At 54.9% G+C, this 17,052-nt stretch overlaps 4 protein-coding genes across 5 annotated transcripts; 2 read left to right on the forward strand and 2 right to left on the reverse strand.

Annotated features, from left to right (window-relative positions):
* The first annotated feature begins 506 nt into the window (after positions 1 to 506).
* Positions 507 to 3,341, forward strand: PFN1 (profilin 1). Its single transcript, XM_064271650.1, has 3 exons — positions 507 to 740; positions 2,193 to 2,385; positions 2,997 to 3,341. The coding sequence occupies exons 1-3, from the start codon at positions 609 to 611 to the stop codon at positions 3,092 to 3,094; spliced, it is 423 nt and encodes a 140-aa protein (XP_064127720.1). The 5' UTR covers positions 507 to 608; the 3' UTR covers positions 3,095 to 3,341.
* A 481-nt stretch (positions 3,342 to 3,822) lies between these two features.
* On the reverse strand, positions 3,823 to 8,200 carry RNF167 (ring finger protein 167). Of its 2 annotated transcripts, XM_064271647.1 has the most exons (10): positions 8,122 to 8,200; positions 7,476 to 7,985; positions 7,313 to 7,393; positions 6,334 to 6,459; positions 6,140 to 6,227; positions 5,930 to 6,020; positions 5,601 to 5,706; positions 5,161 to 5,254; positions 4,387 to 4,467; positions 3,823 to 4,310 (listed from the first exon to the last, which is right to left on the reverse strand). In XM_064271647.1, the coding sequence occupies exons 2-10, from the start codon at positions 7,557 to 7,559 to the stop codon at positions 4,012 to 4,014; spliced, it is 1,050 nt and encodes a 349-aa protein (XP_064127717.1). In that variant the 5' UTR covers positions 7,560 to 7,985; positions 8,122 to 8,200; the 3' UTR covers positions 3,823 to 4,011. The 2 variants fall into 2 exon arrangements, with proteins under 2 accessions (XP_064127717.1, XP_003416773.1); XM_003416725.3 differs by lacking the exon at positions 8,122 to 8,200 and having other exon boundaries at positions 7,476 to 8,115.
* Positions 8,201 to 8,476: 276 nt separating this feature from the next.
* On the forward strand, positions 8,477 to 11,142 carry SLC25A11 (solute carrier family 25 member 11). The gene is made up of 8 exons (XM_064271648.1): positions 8,477 to 8,688; positions 9,253 to 9,405; positions 9,489 to 9,695; positions 9,870 to 9,960; positions 10,050 to 10,140; positions 10,229 to 10,328; positions 10,407 to 10,458; positions 10,600 to 11,142. The coding sequence occupies exons 1-8, from the start codon at positions 8,594 to 8,596 to the stop codon at positions 10,753 to 10,755; spliced, it is 945 nt and encodes a 314-aa protein (XP_064127718.1). The 5' UTR covers positions 8,477 to 8,593; the 3' UTR covers positions 10,756 to 11,142.
* A 2,111-nt stretch (positions 11,143 to 13,253) lies between these two features.
* GP1BA (glycoprotein Ib platelet subunit alpha) lies at positions 13,254 to 16,392 on the reverse strand. Its single transcript, XM_064271644.1, has 2 exons — positions 15,302 to 16,392; positions 13,254 to 15,071 (listed from the first exon to the last, which is right to left on the reverse strand). Exons 1-2 carry the CDS (start codon positions 15,317 to 15,319, stop codon positions 13,425 to 13,427), a joined length of 1,665 nt encoding a protein of 554 aa, XP_064127714.1. The 5' UTR covers positions 15,320 to 16,392; the 3' UTR covers positions 13,254 to 13,424.
* Between the last annotated feature and the right edge of the window lie 660 nt (positions 16,393 to 17,052).

Genomic DNA, 17,052 nt, shown 5'->3' on the forward strand with positions numbered 1-17,052 from the left:
CTAACCGTTCCACGCGCCTTCCCTCCGGCCCAGGCGCAAGCGCAGACGCACGCGCCGCCGCCCGCCGTCCCTTCCCTCCGGCGGAGGTGGGGGGAAGGGAGAATCGTTCCGTTTAACCCCGGGTTCCCCAAACCTTCTTTCATTTGCTAAATTTGCAGCTTGCTAATTCTCCCTCTGGCTCACTCCCTTCCCCCTATACCAAAATCTGGTTTATACTCAATGCGAGGCGGAGCCCTAACCCTAGCCTCGCTCCCTCCCCCCATCCTTTTTACATAGCTTTCCATCGAACTCTGCAAATTTTGCAATAGGGGGAGGGATTTTTTAAATTGCATTTGCGAAGTTCGGTATCTGGGCAGGCGAGGGGGGAGGGAGGGAACAGGAGCAGGCCCCGCCCCTGCCGCCCATTGCAAATAAAAATCTAGTTGGCGGGGGGAGGAGGAGCAGGAAGTGGCGGTGCGAGGGCTGCTGCACAGCTAGCAGAGCCGCGGTCCGGACGGCAGCGCGTGCCCCAAGCTCCCCGCCTCCCCCCGCGCCCGCCAGCCCCAGGCAGTCCGAGCTCAGCCCGCGGCCCCAGCAGCAGCACCGAGAGCAGCCCCAGTAGCAGCGCCATGGCCGGGTGGAACGCCTACATCGACAACCTCATGGCGGACGGGACCTGTCAGGACGCGGCCATCGTGGGCTATAAGGACTCGCCCTCCGTCTGGGCCGCCGTCCCCGGGAAAACCTTCGTCAACATCACGGTACTGCGAAGCCTGCGCGGTCTGGGGGACTGGCGGGGCTTGGAGCCTGAGGGAGGGACTTGGGTGGGGGCGGGCGCGGTCTGAGGAGAGCGGTGAAAGGCCGTGACCCGGTCCTTGCCCGGGAAGCGGCACGAATGGCGGCTGCATGGGAACGCATCCATGCATTGCCCGCCAGGGTCCTACGCCCCAGGCGGCGGCGCCCATCCCGCCGGCCGCCCCGCTTTCCGCGACGGGGCGTTACATCCGGGGCACAGGGCGGGGAGGGGCGCGCCTCCCGGTGCGGCGGCCCACTTCCGCCTCCTCCAGGGCGCGGCGGGCACGCGCTGCAATTTCCAGCAGAAATGATGATTGAGAAGGGGCTAGGGGACCCCTGAATCCCCTGTACTACTTCCGGCTTCCAGCACGCGTCCCCTCCACCATTGTTCCCCTACACGGGAGGGAGCCCCGGACGCGTGGTCTGGGTCCCATGCCGGCCTTCCATGGGCTCCGTGCCCCTCCCAGCTCCGTTAGAGAGGGCGAGGCCGCCACACGCCCCCCTAACTCGGCACGTAGGACCCAACATTCCTCTGAGGTCAATCCCGGAAGTCCCCTCGCCCTCCGTTCCCGCCACCCACTGGGGCCTAGAGCGGGGAACTTTGTGAGAAGTTCTGGTCTAGTACAAGTTGTGGAATAAGGGATGACTATCGCTGTCCCATCACCACCTCCCCAGTCCACACTGCCCGGAAGTGGGGAGGGGGAGCGGAAGTTCGAAAGGGGGGAAGGGGATTTCCGGGCGGGAGGGGACCGGATGTGGGGGTTTGGGGTGTAAGGGGGAGAAGGGTTCCCTGGGGTAGCTAGAAGGGAGAGCTGACTGGCCGGGTATGGCCTGGGGCATACTTCAGAAGTTTTCCAACTTTCCCAGAGAGCCTCCAGGGGTCTGCTTCCTCATCTTGGGGCACAGACACCTGGACCTAAACTCTAGGTTACTTGGAGACCCAGGCGTCCGGGTCCCTAACAACAACTGCAGAACCTTTGACCAAATAAGGACAAAGTTGCTTCTCATGCCTCACCCGCCCCCTCCCTTCTCCTCTCTGCTTCTGCTTTTCCTGAAGGAGAGTTTTGAGCATCCAAAGGCTCCCCACTCTATTCCACCCCAGTCTTCTCCCTGACTTTTGGTCCCCTTTAATTCCTGGGTTTGCCTCCCTTATTAAAATCCGAGATCTAAGTCTCCAGAGGGATATGGCACCCTCTTTTCCCTATTACCATTCTCTAGGTTTGAGGATCATGATTTTTTGTGCATTAACTTCCCAGCCTTAGGAGTTTCTCAAATTTCATGGATTTACACAAAGCGAATATCTCTCCTTCCTGGGGGTTCTAGCTCCCTGAGAAGTGGAAGGAAGGTGGGTCCTTGTAGAACAGAGTGGGAACCTTGGTGCACTGACTCCCTTGATAGGTCCTTGGTTCCCTTTTCAGCCAGCAGAGGTTGCAGTTCTGGTTGGCAAAGATCGGTCAAGTTTTTTCGTGAATGGGCTGACACTTGGGGGCCAGAAATGTTCTGTGATCCGGGACTCACTGCTGCTGGATGGGGAATATACCATGGATCTTCGCACCAAGAGCACTGGCGGAGCCCCCACCTTCAACCTCACTGTCACCATGACTGCCAAGAGTGAGTTTCTGACCCTTACCACTGCTCTGCCTCTGAGATCCTTAACATATTTCCTTCAGTTTTTGTTTTCTGTCTGTGGTTCCCAATGTGAAGGGAAGCAGACCAGTACTCCCAGTTCTGGATGCTAGGATGTTTTGTCTCAGTTCCTCATCTCGTAATTTAAAGAAGCTGAAACCACATTACCTCCTGAGTTCATTTCTGCCTTGAGCCTTCTTTTCTGCTTAGAAACTGTTTTCACAGAAGAGGTAGAATGTTGGGGTTGTAAGCCATCATTTAAGCTCTCATCTTTTGAGCCTTTTTTTTTTGTTGTTAAAACCTGAGGTGGCAGGCTCATCCAGAGCCCTCTCTGGCCTGAACATGAGTCAACAGTCCACTAGCCTTTGACCCCTAAATTTTAGCCTGTTCTTCCCCAGCCTTTTAAGCTTGATTTTTCTCCTTTTGAAAAGCCCTATTGTTTCAGGGTGACTGACAGCCTGCCTGTGTGTATGGGAGGGGAGGGGTTGGAAGGGATGAGGTTGGGTTACAGCCCCCAGGGCTGGACAGCTGCTGAACAGCTGGCAGGGGGTGTAATTGTGACACCTGGGTACTAGCCTCCTTTCTCTTTTCTCCAGCGCTAGTCCTGCTGATGGGCAAAGAAGGTGTCCACGGTGGTTTGATCAACAAGAAATGTTATGAAATGGCCTCCCACCTGCGGCGTTCCCAGTACTGACCTCGTCTGCCCCTTCCCCCCACCACTTCCCACTGCTTCTGCACCCCTCTCCTGCCCATACACACATACACCATTTTTATTTTTTGGGCCATTACCCCACACCCCTTATTGCTGCCAAAACCATGTGGGGCGGGGGCCGGGGCTGGACGGACAGACACCTCCTCCTACCCATACCCCTCCTGTGTGTGGTTGGAAAATTTTTTTGTTTTTTGGGTTTTTTTCTGAATAAAAAAGATTCTACTAACAAGGTGCTGTGTGATTTTAGCCTGAGTGTCAGGATCGGGGAAAGGCACCGTGAACGGTCTCTGTCCTGGCTTGGTGACTGGGAGGAAGATTGAGGCACTACTGAGTTCAGGAATTGAGTTTGCCTCCATGTCCAAGACGCACCTGCCTCAGGCCTTCCTGGCTTGGGGGCCCAGCCTCCCAGAGTGGCAGTGCCACAGGTTCTTACTCCTCAGCGTGCTGGGTGCATTGGGGGGTAATGGAATAGAGCCATCCAGGCCAGAGAATGGGCCCAGGCCTGCAGGCAAGGCAGGACAAGTTGAGTCATCCCCACGTGTGGGTGGGGCTCCCCCTCTGAGTCAGTGAGTGCCTACTGGGGCTGTCCCCATGACTACAGGTTAGTCTCTCCCAGAACCCTCTGCCAAGCAGGATTAGAAAAAACTATGGCAAAAAAGGGGGTGATTACCCCAAAGGATAAGTTCACCTGTGTAAGGCTGATCTCACCCTTAGTCCAGAAAAACAATTTTATTAAAAAGTGAAGACCCAGTCCCTTTGCCCCTCCCCAAACCGCTCAAAAGGATGGGGTGGGGTAAAGGAGAAACCTGGGGCTGGAATGTCCCCTACCTCCACATAGAAGACCAGAGGGAAGAAGAGGGGCTGTGCAAATAGGTCACTGGAGATGGGGGGAAGGGATATTAGACCAGTATGGCAGCTGAAGAAGGAGAGGGTGGGGCATCTGCAGGCCTGGGAGAAACAAGAGGGGCTGGGGCTAGGGAGCCAAAAGAGGTGGGAAGAGTGGGGCTAGAGCCCAAGAGTGGGGTCCGTTCTGTGGCTGGGTGGTTCCTTGGCTCCCCTTCCTCATCACCCTCCTCTTGCCCCTGAGTTTCTTCCTCCTGATCCTCTTCACCAGGACCCCGGTGGACGGGCTGCTTGCAGATGGGGCAGGTCTTCCGGGTCTGAGTGAGCCAGGGGTCCACACAGCGGCTGTGGTAAGCTGGGGAGAAGAATGAGGTGAGGCCCCTGACGCCTGCTGGGGGGGTGGGTGCGTGGACACGGGGTGAGGACCTCACCATGAGCACAAGGGAGCACCCTCAGTTTGTCCCCATCCTCATACTCGTCCAGACAGATGGCACAGACATCATACTGGTCTCCTGGAGAAGGAAGAGAAGAGGGGCAGTCACTGACCCATTCTGAACCAAGGCCTACAAGAACTCGTTCTGGAGGCTCAGGGTGGAGCTAAGTTCTGCAAAATGAGTTTCTCGTCTTCAGAGCCAGTGGAAGAGCTAATCTGGGTAGGGTAAGGCCAGGGCAGACACAGAAGAATTTGGGGTTAGAAGAAACAAGCAAAGAAAAGCAGAGGTAAGAAGGGAAGTGGTTTTTTGCGGCGGGGGGGGGGGGGGGGCGGGGGGGGCGGTGGTGAGGGTAGAGCAATCCGGAGTAGAAGGAGTGGAAATGGGGGCTGGCCCTCTGCCGTAGCCTTATATGGACACTGGAGGCTCCAGGGCTTGACCCAGCCCCTCCTCACCTGTTCCTTCTCAGGCTGAGTCCTCTCATTCCTCCACCCCATTTTCCACCTCTACCCTCTTTTTCATAAGCAGGGCCTGTCCCTCCTTTTTTTTTTCCCTCAAATATCTTACTTAATCATCTTTGCTTTCTACTTCCTGTCCTACTCTGCTCTTCATCTCCTTTCCTGTTCTCATTGTATTTGTGGGTAAAAGAAGGTGGCATCTCAGAACTCCCTGATACCTCTCCCTGCCATTGTTACTCTTTCATCTCCTGGGCTCAAATGTCTTCAGAACCGGGTAAGCTGTGGGAGAGGCCCTCCTGCCCCCAAACCTACTCACCCTTCTGATAGTCATGTGTAGGAATCTGTTTGAGCTGCTCTTTGGTCAGTCGATTCCGCTGGAGCCGTTTCCGGTGCTGGATACAACGAACTATCTGGGGAGCGGACGGACCAGCCTTAGGGAACAAAACTGGACCAAAACCAAAAAACCAAACCCACTGCCGTCGAGTTGATTCTGACTCATAAACCCTGGTGGTGAAGTGGTTAAGTGCTACGGCTGCTAACCATAAGGATCGGCAGTTCGAATCCGCCAGGTGCTCCTTGGAAACTCTATGGGGCAGTTCTACTCTGTCCTATAGGGTTGCCATGAGTCGGAATCGACTCGACTGCACTGGGTTTCAAAACTGGACAACCTAGTACAAACCACCTCACCTCCCACTCCAGATCCAGCCCGGCCTTATAGGCCCCACCTCCTCCTATCATGCTCTCTGAGCTACTCACCATCACTGCTCCCATGGCCAACACTAGCAGTCCCACAATCCCTGTGAAAGGGATGAGGTAATAGCCCAAGGGAAAGGTATTGTCTGGGACCAGCAGCACCCGAGCCCTGGCGAAAAGAAGACCAGTGTCAGAAGAACAGGACTGACAAAGGGTTAAAAAAGAAGGACAAAGTAACTGGCTCCAGACAAGGCCCATGGGTGGAGAGGGGGGTGGGAAAAAAGTCAAAAGGCAAGATAGGGCTGAAACTCAATGGGTCAGGGCTGCAAGGCCTGGGCTCCGGTTGGCATGGAACTGCCAAAGGAAGGGTGGGAAGGAGGCACACGTCCTACCCCTTCTCGTAGACGAAGAGGGCACGCAGGTACTCAGAGCTCCTTTCCCCAATAAACACAGATGGGATCCAGATCTGCTGCTGGATTTCCTCTGTAGGAACCAGGGCGTTACACCGGGATCAGTTTCTTTTCCCTAATCCTTCAGCCCTCCCACCACCCCTTGGTCTGAGCGCTACTGAAAACTCAGTTGTCCAGACATCCCGACTTTACCGCTATTCCACACCATGTTCAGAAGTTCGTTGGAATTCACGTTGTGTACCACAGCTGCACCATAACCAGCTTTCTGAGCATTCAGGACCTAAGGACAAGGCAGGGGATAAGAAGCCATCATGGGCCTTGTCTCCCTTCATTCCTGGTGACTTTTTTACCCTCAGCTTCCCAGCTCCCACTTCACATTCAGCAACCTTGAGATCAAAGTTGCAGTCGAATCTTCGAAGCAGTGCAATAAAGATGGACCCATTGACTGGGGCTGGGGGTGGTGGCGCAATGGGGCTGCAGGCATTGGCTGGGTGAGCCTCCACAAGGAACCCCTGAGGGAGAGAAGCAGACAACAGTTGGAAATCTCCTCCCTAGGTTCTGTTCCCACAGAGCCCCTCAAACACACTGACTCCCACATGCTTCACATCCTCCATCCCCACTTCCCTGGTCATTCCTGGGTCTGAGCATCCTACCCCAATCAAAAGTCTAATCTTCCCTTACCCTCCAGAGGATGCAACTACAGCAAACGACAGCCCTTTAGCAGATCCTCCCAGCATCCCTCTCCCTGTCCTAGATGGCCTGACCAGTATCCCATACTCCATGCTTAATTCACGTTTCCCACTAATTGTAATTCTACTTATCCGTCCGTGCCACTCTGTCAAGTTCTGCTTCACATTCCCTTCTCCAGTAAACACTCTCAGAGAGCAGGCTCCTCACTTCCATTTCTCCCAGCCCATCTCATAAACGACTATACTATCCATGACCCAAATGAAGTCTTGCTATTGGCAATCTTTGTGATGAAGTATTAACAAAACTGTTTATCCACTTTAATCCTAACAACAACTTGACAGGATTTCTATCATTATCCCACTTTATGGGAAAAATAAGGTTCTGAAAATAATTAACTCGCCCAAGGTCAGACCAGTAATAGCTGGCTTCAGAGACTCTACTGATAAGCGCCACATCGCCATGCCTTTTCTCTTGGTCCGCTTTCAGGCTCCCTCGCAAGGCTGGGAGTTCCAGAGGTGGGCTCTTTTGTCTCTCCCTCTTTTCTGAATTCCACGCTTGACGTCCTCATACCCTTCGTTCCTAACTTGACTATCACCAGCTTCACTAGTGGCAAGGCTTCTCCACCCCTACTCAAGACCGAGGATTTGAGGAAATGAGAAAAGGGAAGAAAATCACCTGGAGTCCCTCCTGGCTCAGGGCTGCCCCAAAAAGTGCCGGGAGGTCTGCAAAGTCCATGCTGGTGTTGTGGTCCGAGGTCTGCGGCCAGAGAGTCCACGTCCCTATTCTGCTTGCAAGCCCTCCCTACGGCGCCCTTCCCCCATCCGCCCCTCAGACTCACCGCTCTAATGAGCCCCCGGACGGGGGCCGCTCCCCACAGCACAGCGGCCACAACCACAGGAAGCGGGAAGGCCGCAGGGTGCATGGCAGCGGGAGGGGAGAGGCTGAGGAGCCGCCGCCTGGGTAGCAGGAGCAGAAGCGGGGTTCTGCGTCCTCCTCGCCCCTCCCTCAGGATCCCAGGGGTCCCACTACCCCCAGGTTCCACTTCCTAGCTACATGGGGGCGCCGGAGAAGGAACCTCGACTCAGGGAGTGAGGGAGTCAACCTGTTTTGTAGAGCTGGTAGAGAAACACTAAACGTATCCTTTCCTAGTTTCTAGGTTGAGGATAAAACCGGGAGAGGGGATTGAAGGAAGCAGGGGTGACAGAAAAACTTCTGGAAGGGTGGGGGAGCGCAAGGAGGTGGGACTTCCGGCCGGGTGGGCCGTCTTCCTAGCCCCTGGAAAAAGGCTTCCGGTAGAGAAAGGCAGCAGCTTCAAGCACTGGACGCTCAAGAGGAAGGGCTTCCGGTCCTAAAAGGCCGGTTAAGAGAAAGGTTAGAGGCAGAGGAAGTGCTTGAGAAGATGTAGGGAGCACCGATGCCCCAAAAGACGCCCTGATGGTTTCCCCTCTAGTCCTCGGGATCCTGAAACACCCCTGTTTACAAACCTCTCCTCCTCCCTCTGGTTGCCGCCGCCGCCGCCGCCGCGGTACTTCAAGTGTCGCGAGAGCGCTGACTACGTTTTCCCCCTCCCCCCCCCGCCCCGGTTGAAATCTTGCTACATTTATCGCGAGAGACCGCCTAACCTTGGCGGGCCTGGCTCACTCGATCTCGCGAGACCTTCGAACAGCTTCTTGTCTATTTTCCCGCGATTCCAATTCGGTACAAATTGCGCCCACATTCTGGTTTCCCAATATGCCACACCTCTTTCCCCACCCATCCTACAAGCTCCTCCTTCGACTTCGCCTTATTCCCGGCTTCCATTGCGTTGCGCGCCTGCGAGAACTTCCCCGGGTGCAGAACCTGTGAGCCGGAGGGGCGTGCGCGCGCGCCCTCGCCCCTTTGCGCGCGCGGTGTCACCTTGGGCGCGAGCGGGGCCGCGCGCGCACGGGACCGGGAGCCGAGGGGCATTGAGAGGCGATGGCGGCGGCGGCGAGTTCCGGGGCCGGCGGGATAGACGGGAAGCCCCGTACCTCCCCTAAGTCCGTCAAGTTCCTGTTTGGGGGCCTGGCCGGGTAAGCTCAGGCCCCAAGGATGGGAAAGAAGGAGAAAGAAACGGGCGCAAAGAACTGGGCCTTGTTCATCATTGGTTCTGTTGCAGTGAACCGAGCCGGCGCCGGGTCACCGTGGTCGCCAGCGCATTGCAAGGCCCTTGATGGGCTTTTCACGCATTGCAGGGCCCCTCACTGGACTGCATGCAAGGTCCTTACACGGTCCCGTCCAGGCCACAAGAGCTTCCCAACCCATTGGTTGTTTTCGCCGGGCCGTGTGGGGTCCCAGGTCATTACATGACTCTTGCTGGACTACGTGGAGTCTCAGTCTTGCATGCCTCCGTCCCCGAACGCACCCCCAGGTCACTGCTTAAGCCCCATGGAGCTGCGTGAAGCCCGTTCATTGCAGGGCCTCTCTGGACCACTGGCTTTTTCAGACACACAGAGACTTACATGCCTGCCAGCTACCTGGACTCTGTCAGGCCCACGACAGGCCTTGTCTGTTGTAACCCCTTTACTGCCAGGCTCCAGTGATCGTTGGTAGGTCTGTGACACCTGGTGTTTGACTCCACTCCCATCTTCCCCCAGGATGGGAGCTACAGTTTTTGTGCAGCCCCTGGACCTGGTGAAGAACCGGATGCAGCTGAGCGGCGAAGGGGCCAAGACACGGGAGTACAAAACCAGCTTTCATGCCCTCGCCAGCATCCTGAGGGCCGAAGGACTGCGGGGCATTTACACCGGGTACTGGGGCCACAGGATGGGGGGTGGGATTGGGGTTGACAGCTCCACACCTTGGCCTAATGTGCTGGCCCCTCACTCCCTAGTCTGTCAGCTGGCCTGCTGCGCCAGGCCACCTACACCACCACTCGCCTTGGCATCTACACCGTGCTTTTTGAGCGCCTGACTGGGGCAGATGGTACACCCCCTGGGTTTCTGCTGAAGGCTGTGATTGGCATGACTGCAGGTGCAACTGGTGCCTTTGTGGGAACACCAGCCGAGGTGGCTCTCATCCGCATGACCGCTGATGGCCGGTGAGTTCCAGTCCTGAGCCTTCCCCCAGGCCTGTTCTTGGAATCTAGACACAAAGGTCGGATTTCTGCCACCTGGTTTAGAGCAGAGTGTTTTCTTTTTCTGGCCTCCATTTCTTTGCTCCCGTGGGCAGGGTGGGCCATCCTGAGCTTGGGCTCCTCCTACCTTCCTGCCAGGCTTCCACCTGACCAGCGCCGTGGCTACAAAAACGTGTTCAATGCCCTGTTTCGAATTGTCCGGGAGGAGGGGGTCGCCACACTGTGGCGGGTGAGTGGACTGGAGGGGCTGGAGGTTGCAGGGGCATGGGATCTGATCTTGGACATTTCTGACTCTTCTCCCTTTTTCCCCCACATCAGGGCTGCATCCCTACCATGGCCCGGGCTGTCGTCGTCAACGCTGCCCAGCTTGCTTCCTACTCCCAGTCCAAGCAGTTCTTGCTGGACTCAGGTGAGATCCAGAGCTGGGCCCTCAGCTCCGAGCCTGGCCTGACCAGCTCCAAGCTGACGGTGTGCCACCCCCTGCCCCACTCCCACAGGGTACTTCTCTGACAACATCCTGTGCCATTTCTGTGCCAGCATGATAAGCGGCCTTGTCACCACTGCCGCCTCCATGCCCGTGGACATTGTCAAGACTCGGTGAGTGTGTAGGCCTGGGCCTGAGAATGGTGAGAGGGCCCCCCTTATGTCTGTTATACCCCATCTTCTCTCCACCAGGATCCAAAACATGCGAACGATTGATGGGAAACCGGAATACAAGAACGGACTGGTGAGGAAGCAGGGCCAGGAGCCCCGGACTAGAGGGTCGGATGCCCTGGGGAGGGCTGCGAGGGTAACGGGGCGGGGGGAGGATGTGGGACAGAGCCATCGAGGCCAGGTCCTGGCCCCAGCCCCCTGCCTGTCTGTCTAGGACGTGCTGGTGAAGGTCATTCGCTACGAGGGCTTCTTCAGCCTGTGGAAGGGCTTCACGCCGTACTATGCCCGCCTGGGTCCCCACACTGTCCTCACCTTCATCTTCTTGGAGCAGATGAACAAGGCCTACAAGCGGCTCTTCCTCAGTGGCTGAGGCGGGTGGGGGGCCAATACTGCCATAGTTGGTGTGCCCCTGGGGGGCCTGGACTCTGCTGCCCCGGGCCCCTCTATTTATTTCCCATCCACAGTGTGTGGTTTGTTCCTTTGTCATAAAGGACGTTGGTCTGTTCTACCCTTGTTCCAGTTTGCCCTGCTTGTCCTGATCCTCATGACCTTTCCAAGGAGATCTTCCCTCCTCTTGGGTGTTAGTTTCAGGACAGCAGAAGGCCTCTTCCTCAGTGGAGACGCTAAGGCCAAGCCGAGGGGCCAGGAGAGAGCAGAAGCTACTCACAGTGGTTGAAGCGGCTGCAGTGGGAGGATGTGGCCCTCCCTCCTTCCATCTCATTGAGGGCTTACTCAATAAATTGGATTGATGACACTACCCCCAAATCTGGAGCATCGTAGGGGTCAGAAGCGGGAGGAGACTGGACAGGGAAGCTGGTGCCCCTGGAGAACAGGAACTGGAGTGTTTCAGAAAAATCATTAAAGAAAAAGCACCCACGGGTATTATGCAAATACTGTGTAAATTAGCCAAGTCTCAGAAGCTGATAGAGTGAGGAAACCCAAAACTCCAGGTTCATCTGTTGCTTTCCAGCTTTTTGCCCAAGAATGTGACAGACGGCTCAAATCATCTCACTTAACCCCTGTAAAAGTTTATGGGGTCTGGTCCCTGCTTCTGCAGCCTGATGGGGGAGGGAGTAAAGAGACTGAGAGGGGAACAGATGTTTGAAGGTTGGAGCCAGTGGGGGATGAGGGGATAGGGCTTGGGGTGAGCACAGGAGCCAGGCCCCCAAAGCCTGGAGGCTTGAGGAAAGGGAGGATGTTGGCTGGAGACTTGATCTGGTCCCCTGCCTGAGGAAAGTGACTGCCTTCGCCGTTTCTTGAGATTTGTGGTTCCCAAGCCCTGCCATCAAGAAACCTAAAATCCTCTTGGGGCATATAAAGGCATGGGAAGGTCAAACTGGGAGGAGATCTGGGCAGCAGGAGGGCTGAGGGCTTCATGCCAGGCTGGGGGACAGGCAGGCAGCAGGTGGGAGCTCTCCCCTTGGCAGAGTCCCCTTGTGGTCAGAGAAGCGGTAGTGCCCAGCAGCCTGGTATCCTGCTTGGTTCTTCCTAGCCCTGCTTCCCTTCTCATCTCCATGCATACCCTGTGCTGGGCTGTAGTGGCCACTTCGAGATACTTGAAGCCCAGACCATTCTTGAGTTTCAGGGTGAGATGGGAAGATGTCACAGAAGTGATTAGGAGCCGGGAGTGAAGCAATAGGTAGGTGCAGGAGAGCTTGGAGCACCTGGCCTAGCCCAAGGGCAGGAGAGGCTTACACAGTGGCAGGTAGACTGGCTGGGGCAGGAGGAGGGGACGGGAGTAGCCCTGGCTAGAGCGAGAGCAAAGGCTTAGAGGAGAGGCAGTGCTGGGGAGCAGGTAAACTGGTAAGTGTGTAACTGCTGGAGCATAAATTGTGAACTGTGTCGGGAGAGACGACGCTGGACTGTTAGGTGGAGTCAGTGCGTGGACGTCCTCGATTGCTGAGCTGAGGAGCGTGGCCTGTACCAGGGAAGAGGTCAGAGCAGGAGAATTTCGGTCAGAGTTTCAAGTTAGGAAGATGTAGCACCATCTGGAGGAGGAGTCTCCATGGAGCCAAGAAGGCCCAGCCTTTACCCCCATTTCCTGGGCCTGAAACCCTGGGTTGGGCTGGAGACCAGGCAGCAGGTGAGAATGCCCTGCCAAGTGTAATAAGGGGAATGGCAGCACCTCTGGCACAGGGATTAAGTGGTTCCATTTGCCTGCATCCTAGCTTGAGAGCAGGAAACGAGACCCTTCAATGAAACCCACCAAGATGGAACACACAGCCAGGCCGCCTGAGTGGTGCGAGAGAGCTGCATTTCTGGGCCTGCAGATGTGAGCGGGTCCCCGCTTCCCTCCCCCAGCACTGCAGGCTGCGGACAGTAGGCCTCAGCGGTGTCACTAAACACCAGGGAGACCTATGGCTCTTGGGGTGGCCTGAAGGAGAGGGGAGGGCAGGAGTTGGGTGAGGAAGATACCACCACATGCAGGGGAAACGCAGGCTGAGACTAGGGGCTGATTGCATGAGTAATAGTGAATAGCAGGGGCCCCTTGGGGCCTCGGGAATTCTAGTGGCAGGTGCCCCAGCCACTCTCTCTTCAGAAGAAAATGAACTTTTTTATTATTTTTTGTTATACAAATAATATACCATGATGGAAAAAAACTAGGAAATGCTAAGTGGAGAAAAAAAAAAAAAAAACCCATATTTACATCACGCAGAGACAACCAATGCTCACATCTTGATAAAGCTTTTTCTAAGCTTTCCTTTACGCATGGAACACGGGGAAACCATGTGGTGTGCTGTTTATTATTTGCTTTTTCCTAAAACTCTTCCCGACAGAGATGGTAATAACTACGTGGCCTAAGAACACCCCCCACCCCGCCCCACCCCACCCCCACCCATGCAACTGAATCTGTGGCCCACCCAACCCCCATCTTGCTGCCCTTCCTGGTTTGCTGTGCCTGTGGTGTGAAGAGGAGGCTTGTGATAAAAAGTAATTAAGACCTCCCCCTGACGCTTGGCTCCTTATCCACCTACCCACAGCTAGATCTCCACAGGAAAGCTCCTCAGGGCCTCTCTAAGGTCCCCAAACCACCCACCCTCAGAGGCTGTGGCCAGAGTACCTAATAGCCACTGTGCCCAGCAAGTCTTGACCACGACCCAGACTCAGGGCTGAGGGTTGCCGTCTTGCCATCAGAGGCCCCACACGGCCACTGGGCCGTACCCAGAGGAAGAGGCTGGAGCGGAAAGTGGGGAGTGATCCTTGAAGAAAGAGGAGCCAGGCCTGGGACACGGTCACTTGCCTTCCCCTCTGCAGCTCCAGATGTGCGGTGTACACAGCTGCAGCCTGGGGTCTCAGGCGCTGCAGCCAGATCAGCAGCCAGATGAGGACCACAGAGGCAAACAGGAGCCAGAGGAGACCCAACACGTAGAAGCCCAAGGGGAGGAGGCAGCAAAAGTCGGGGTGGAGAAAAGGGTCATTTCTGGAAGTATCCACATTCCCTTGAGCCACCCCACGGATGTTCAGGAAGTTGAAAGGTTCAAAGGTAGTAGGGAGTGAGGTGGGTTCTGGACTGGTTGGCATAGTAGTCATTTCTGGGGTGGCTGCGGTTGTGGTGTGTTCTTTAGTGAGTTTTGGAATTTCAGAAAATGTGATAGATTCTGCGGTATTTGGGAATATGGTGGAATCTGAGGGCTCTTCGGTTGTGAATGTAGTCTGTATTATAGGGAATCGTTGGAGTAGAGTCGAGTAGAGCGTATGGTTACCTGAAGAAGCAGTAGATTCTGTATGGGCTTCAGTGTCAGTAGAGAGTCTGACCACAGCCGTGGTGGCAGGTACCTTATCAACGTTTTGGTACTCTTCATCATCATAGTTGTCATAGTCAGAGTCATCACCAAGGGTGGCGCAACCCTTCCCTTCGTAGGTGTAGACGGGTACGTCAGATAAGTTGGCACACTGCACACTGGCTACATTGGGAGTCATGGCCTTGACCTCCATACCTTCTTTCCATAAGTAGACATTTTGCTCATTGTCACGCAGCCAATTACGGAAATAGAGAATCTCACAGTTGCAGACCCAGGGGTTGCTGTGGAGGAAAGCGAAAGGCAGGATGGAGTCCCCAAAGAAGTCCTTTGGTATTGTGCGCAGACAGTTCTCTTGGAGGTAGAGTGTGTCTAGGTCATCCAGCCCATTCAGGAGTCCAGGGGGCAGCTCGTCCAACTCGTTGTTAGCCAGATTGAGCTTCTTCACCCTGGGTGTGCTTGCCAGAAGCCCTGGGGGCAGAGCCTTCAAGTGATTGCCACGAAGATAGAGCTCTTGCAGTTGGCTCAGGCCATCCAGGGCCCCTGAAAATAAGGCCAGCTGGTTGAAGGAGACGTCCAGGCTAATGAGAACTGGCAGTGCCCGCCCTAGTGGGGGCAGGCTTTTTAGCTGATTGTGTGATAGATCCAGCATCTTCAGCTGTGACAGTATCCCATCAGTCTGCAGGTTGGCCAGCTGGCAGTGCTCCAGGTGCAGCTGGATGAGGTGAGTTAGATTCACCACGGATGCCGTGGAGAAGGTGGCCAGCGGGTTTTCATCCAGGTACAGGATGGCTGTGTCTGTTGGCAGGTCTGGGGGCAGCACCTTCAGCCCCCGCTTCTGACAGTTCACTAACGCCTTGCTGTCCACTTCGGATACATTACAGATGGAGTGGAGATGTGAGGGGCTTGGCAACAGGAGCAGCAAGAAGAGGAGAAGCATGGGGACCTGTGGGCGAGGGGGACTTGAGCGGATGCACCACCAGCCACTGGCATCATTCCCCCTGTCCCTTGGCCCTGCTGCAGCCTCCAGGTTCCCTTTCCAAAACTCAGCTTCCACACCTCCCAGCCTTCCCACCCTTGCACCCAAAGCCCAAACTACTCCTCACAAGTCCTTGGCTCTTATCCCTCCCTCAGACCCCACCACCACCACCTCCCTGCACCCCAGCCCCAGCTTACAGAGAGGCAGAAAGACATCTGAAGACACAGAGCTTCTTCTAGGGTGTGACTTGGTCCTTCTGTCTTCCAGCCCCGGGGAGGGCCTGGCAAAGGGCAGGAAGGGGCTGGGGATGGGGAGGAAATGCCAGCCTGATAGGGTCCCCAATGACCTAGGAACAGAATGTCCCTCCCAGACACAGGCCCTTATCAACTCCCTCCACAACTTCCCCCAAACACTCCGTTTGGTTCTGCACTCTTCCACTTTCCTTCCACACTGGGGAGATCAGGATGGACACTTTCAGCCACCTGTATCCATCTTTTAAAAACCTCCCCAGCTGCCACCCTGTCTCTTCTCCTCTTCACAGCTACATTCTTTGTTGTCTTATTTGCCCTTGAGTTGATTCTGACTCATGGAGACCTGATGTGTTACAGAGTAGAGTTACTCCATACAGTTTTCAAGGCGGTGACGTTTTGGAAGCAGATTGCCAGGCCTGTCTTCCAGTGTGCTTCTGGATGGGTTCCAACCACCAATGTTTCGGCTAGTAGTTGAGCACTTAACTGTTTGTGCTACATTCTTAGAGTTGCCTAATTTTAACTCTGTACGTGCCTTGCCTCCCTCTGCCTCCTCATCCCACTCCAGGCTGGCTTCTCCCCCTGCTCCACTGACTCAGTTCTTGCCAAGGCCACCAGTGCCCTCCATCTTCCAGACACTTCTCCAGTATGATCGTACTTGATGTAGCTTGTAAGCTCATGGCCACACCGTCCTTGGAATTGCCATTTGGCCTTTATGACACTGTGACTTCCCTGGTTTCCCCTTACCTCTCAGTCTCGTTTATGGACTCCTCTGCACTTGCTGAAAACTTAACATGCCCCAGGATTTGACCTTGAGCCCACTTCTTCTTCTTTTTGTTTTTTGGTTTTTATCACTGAGATTTATTTATTTTGGTCTTCTATCATGCATTAGGTGAAAGTTTACAGAGCAAATTCGTTTCCTGTTCCATAGTTTGTACATTAAGGGTTCCATGATGTTGGTGTCATTCCTCATAGTGTGCCAGCACTCCCCCATTTCCATCCTAGGTTCCTTATTTCCTCTCGTCCTGAATTGCTCCCCCTTCCTGCCTTCTCGTCTTTGCTTTGGGACAAATGTTGCCCTTTTGATCTCATGTAATTGATTGTGCTAAGAAGCATGTTCCTCTCGGGTGTTACTATTTTATGGGCCTGTCTATGCTGTGACAGGCCCATAAGGATGGTCTCTGGGGATGGCTTCACTTCCAGTTCAGAAGGATGTTTTAGGGCCATAGTCTTGGGGGTTCTTCCAGTCCCTGTCAGGACAGTAAGTCTGATATTTTTTGTGAATTTGATTTTTTGTTCTACAATTTTTCCCCTGCTCTGTCTGGGACCCTCTGTTGTGATGTCAGCCAGAGTGGTTAGTAGTGGTTGTGGGGCACCATCTAGTTCTTCTGGTCTTGGGTCGTATAGGCTGTGGTTCATGTGGTCCATTAGTCCATTAGTCCTTTGGACTAATTGTCCCTTGGGTCTTTGGTTTTCTTAATTCTCTTTTGCTCTGGACGGTAAGAGACCAATAGTTGTATCTTAGATGGCTGCTTTCAAACTCTTAAGACCCCAGAAGGTACTTGCCAAAGTAGGATGCAGAACTTTTCTTTATGAACTATGTTGTGCCAATTGACATAGATGTCTCCCGAGTCTATGGTCCTTCACCTTTGAGCCTAGAAACTTCGTCCCCTGAGGTTTTTGGTTATTTCTAAGAAGTT

The sequence above is a fragment of the Loxodonta africana genome, chromosome 18 (genome assembly GCF_030014295.1).
Source record: "Loxodonta africana isolate mLoxAfr1 chromosome 18, mLoxAfr1.hap2, whole genome shotgun sequence".
NCBI lineage: Eukaryota > Metazoa > Chordata > Mammalia > Proboscidea > Elephantidae > Loxodonta > Loxodonta africana.

Excerpts from the sequence above, each read along its gene's own strand:
- RNF167 (XM_064271647.1), bottom strand. The coding sequence starts at position 7,559 with ATGCACCCTGCGGCCTTCCCGCTTCCTGTGGTTGTGGCCGCTGTGCTG. Across the intron at positions 6,021-6,139 it reads GAACATGGTGTGGAATAGCG|AGGAAATCCAGCAGCAGATC; the intron begins GTAAAGTCGGGA and ends TGGTTCCTACAG. Across the intron at positions 5,255-5,600 it reads TGGCCATGGGAGCAGTGATG|ATAGTTCGTTGTATCCAGCA; the intron begins GTGAGTAGCTCA and ends TCCGCTCCCCAG.
- PFN1 (XM_064271650.1), top strand. The coding sequence starts at position 609 with ATGGCCGGGTGGAACGCCTACATCGACAACCTCATGGCGGACGGGACC. Across the intron at positions 741-2,192 it reads AAACCTTCGTCAACATCACG|CCAGCAGAGGTTGCAGTTCT; the intron begins GTACTGCGAAGC and ends TTCCCTTTTCAG. Across the intron at positions 2,386-2,996 it reads TGTCACCATGACTGCCAAGA|CGCTAGTCCTGCTGATGGGC; the intron begins GTGAGTTTCTGA and ends TCTTTTCTCCAG.
- SLC25A11 (XM_064271648.1), top strand. The coding sequence starts at position 8,594 with ATGGCGGCGGCGGCGAGTTCCGGGGCCGGCGGGATAGACGGGAAGCCC. Across the intron at positions 10,329-10,406 it reads GTGGACATTGTCAAGACTCG|GATCCAAAACATGCGAACGA; the intron begins GTGAGTGTGTAG and ends TCTCTCCACCAG. Across the intron at positions 10,459-10,599 it reads CGGAATACAAGAACGGACTG|GACGTGCTGGTGAAGGTCAT; the intron begins GTGAGGAAGCAG and ends CTGTCTGTCTAG.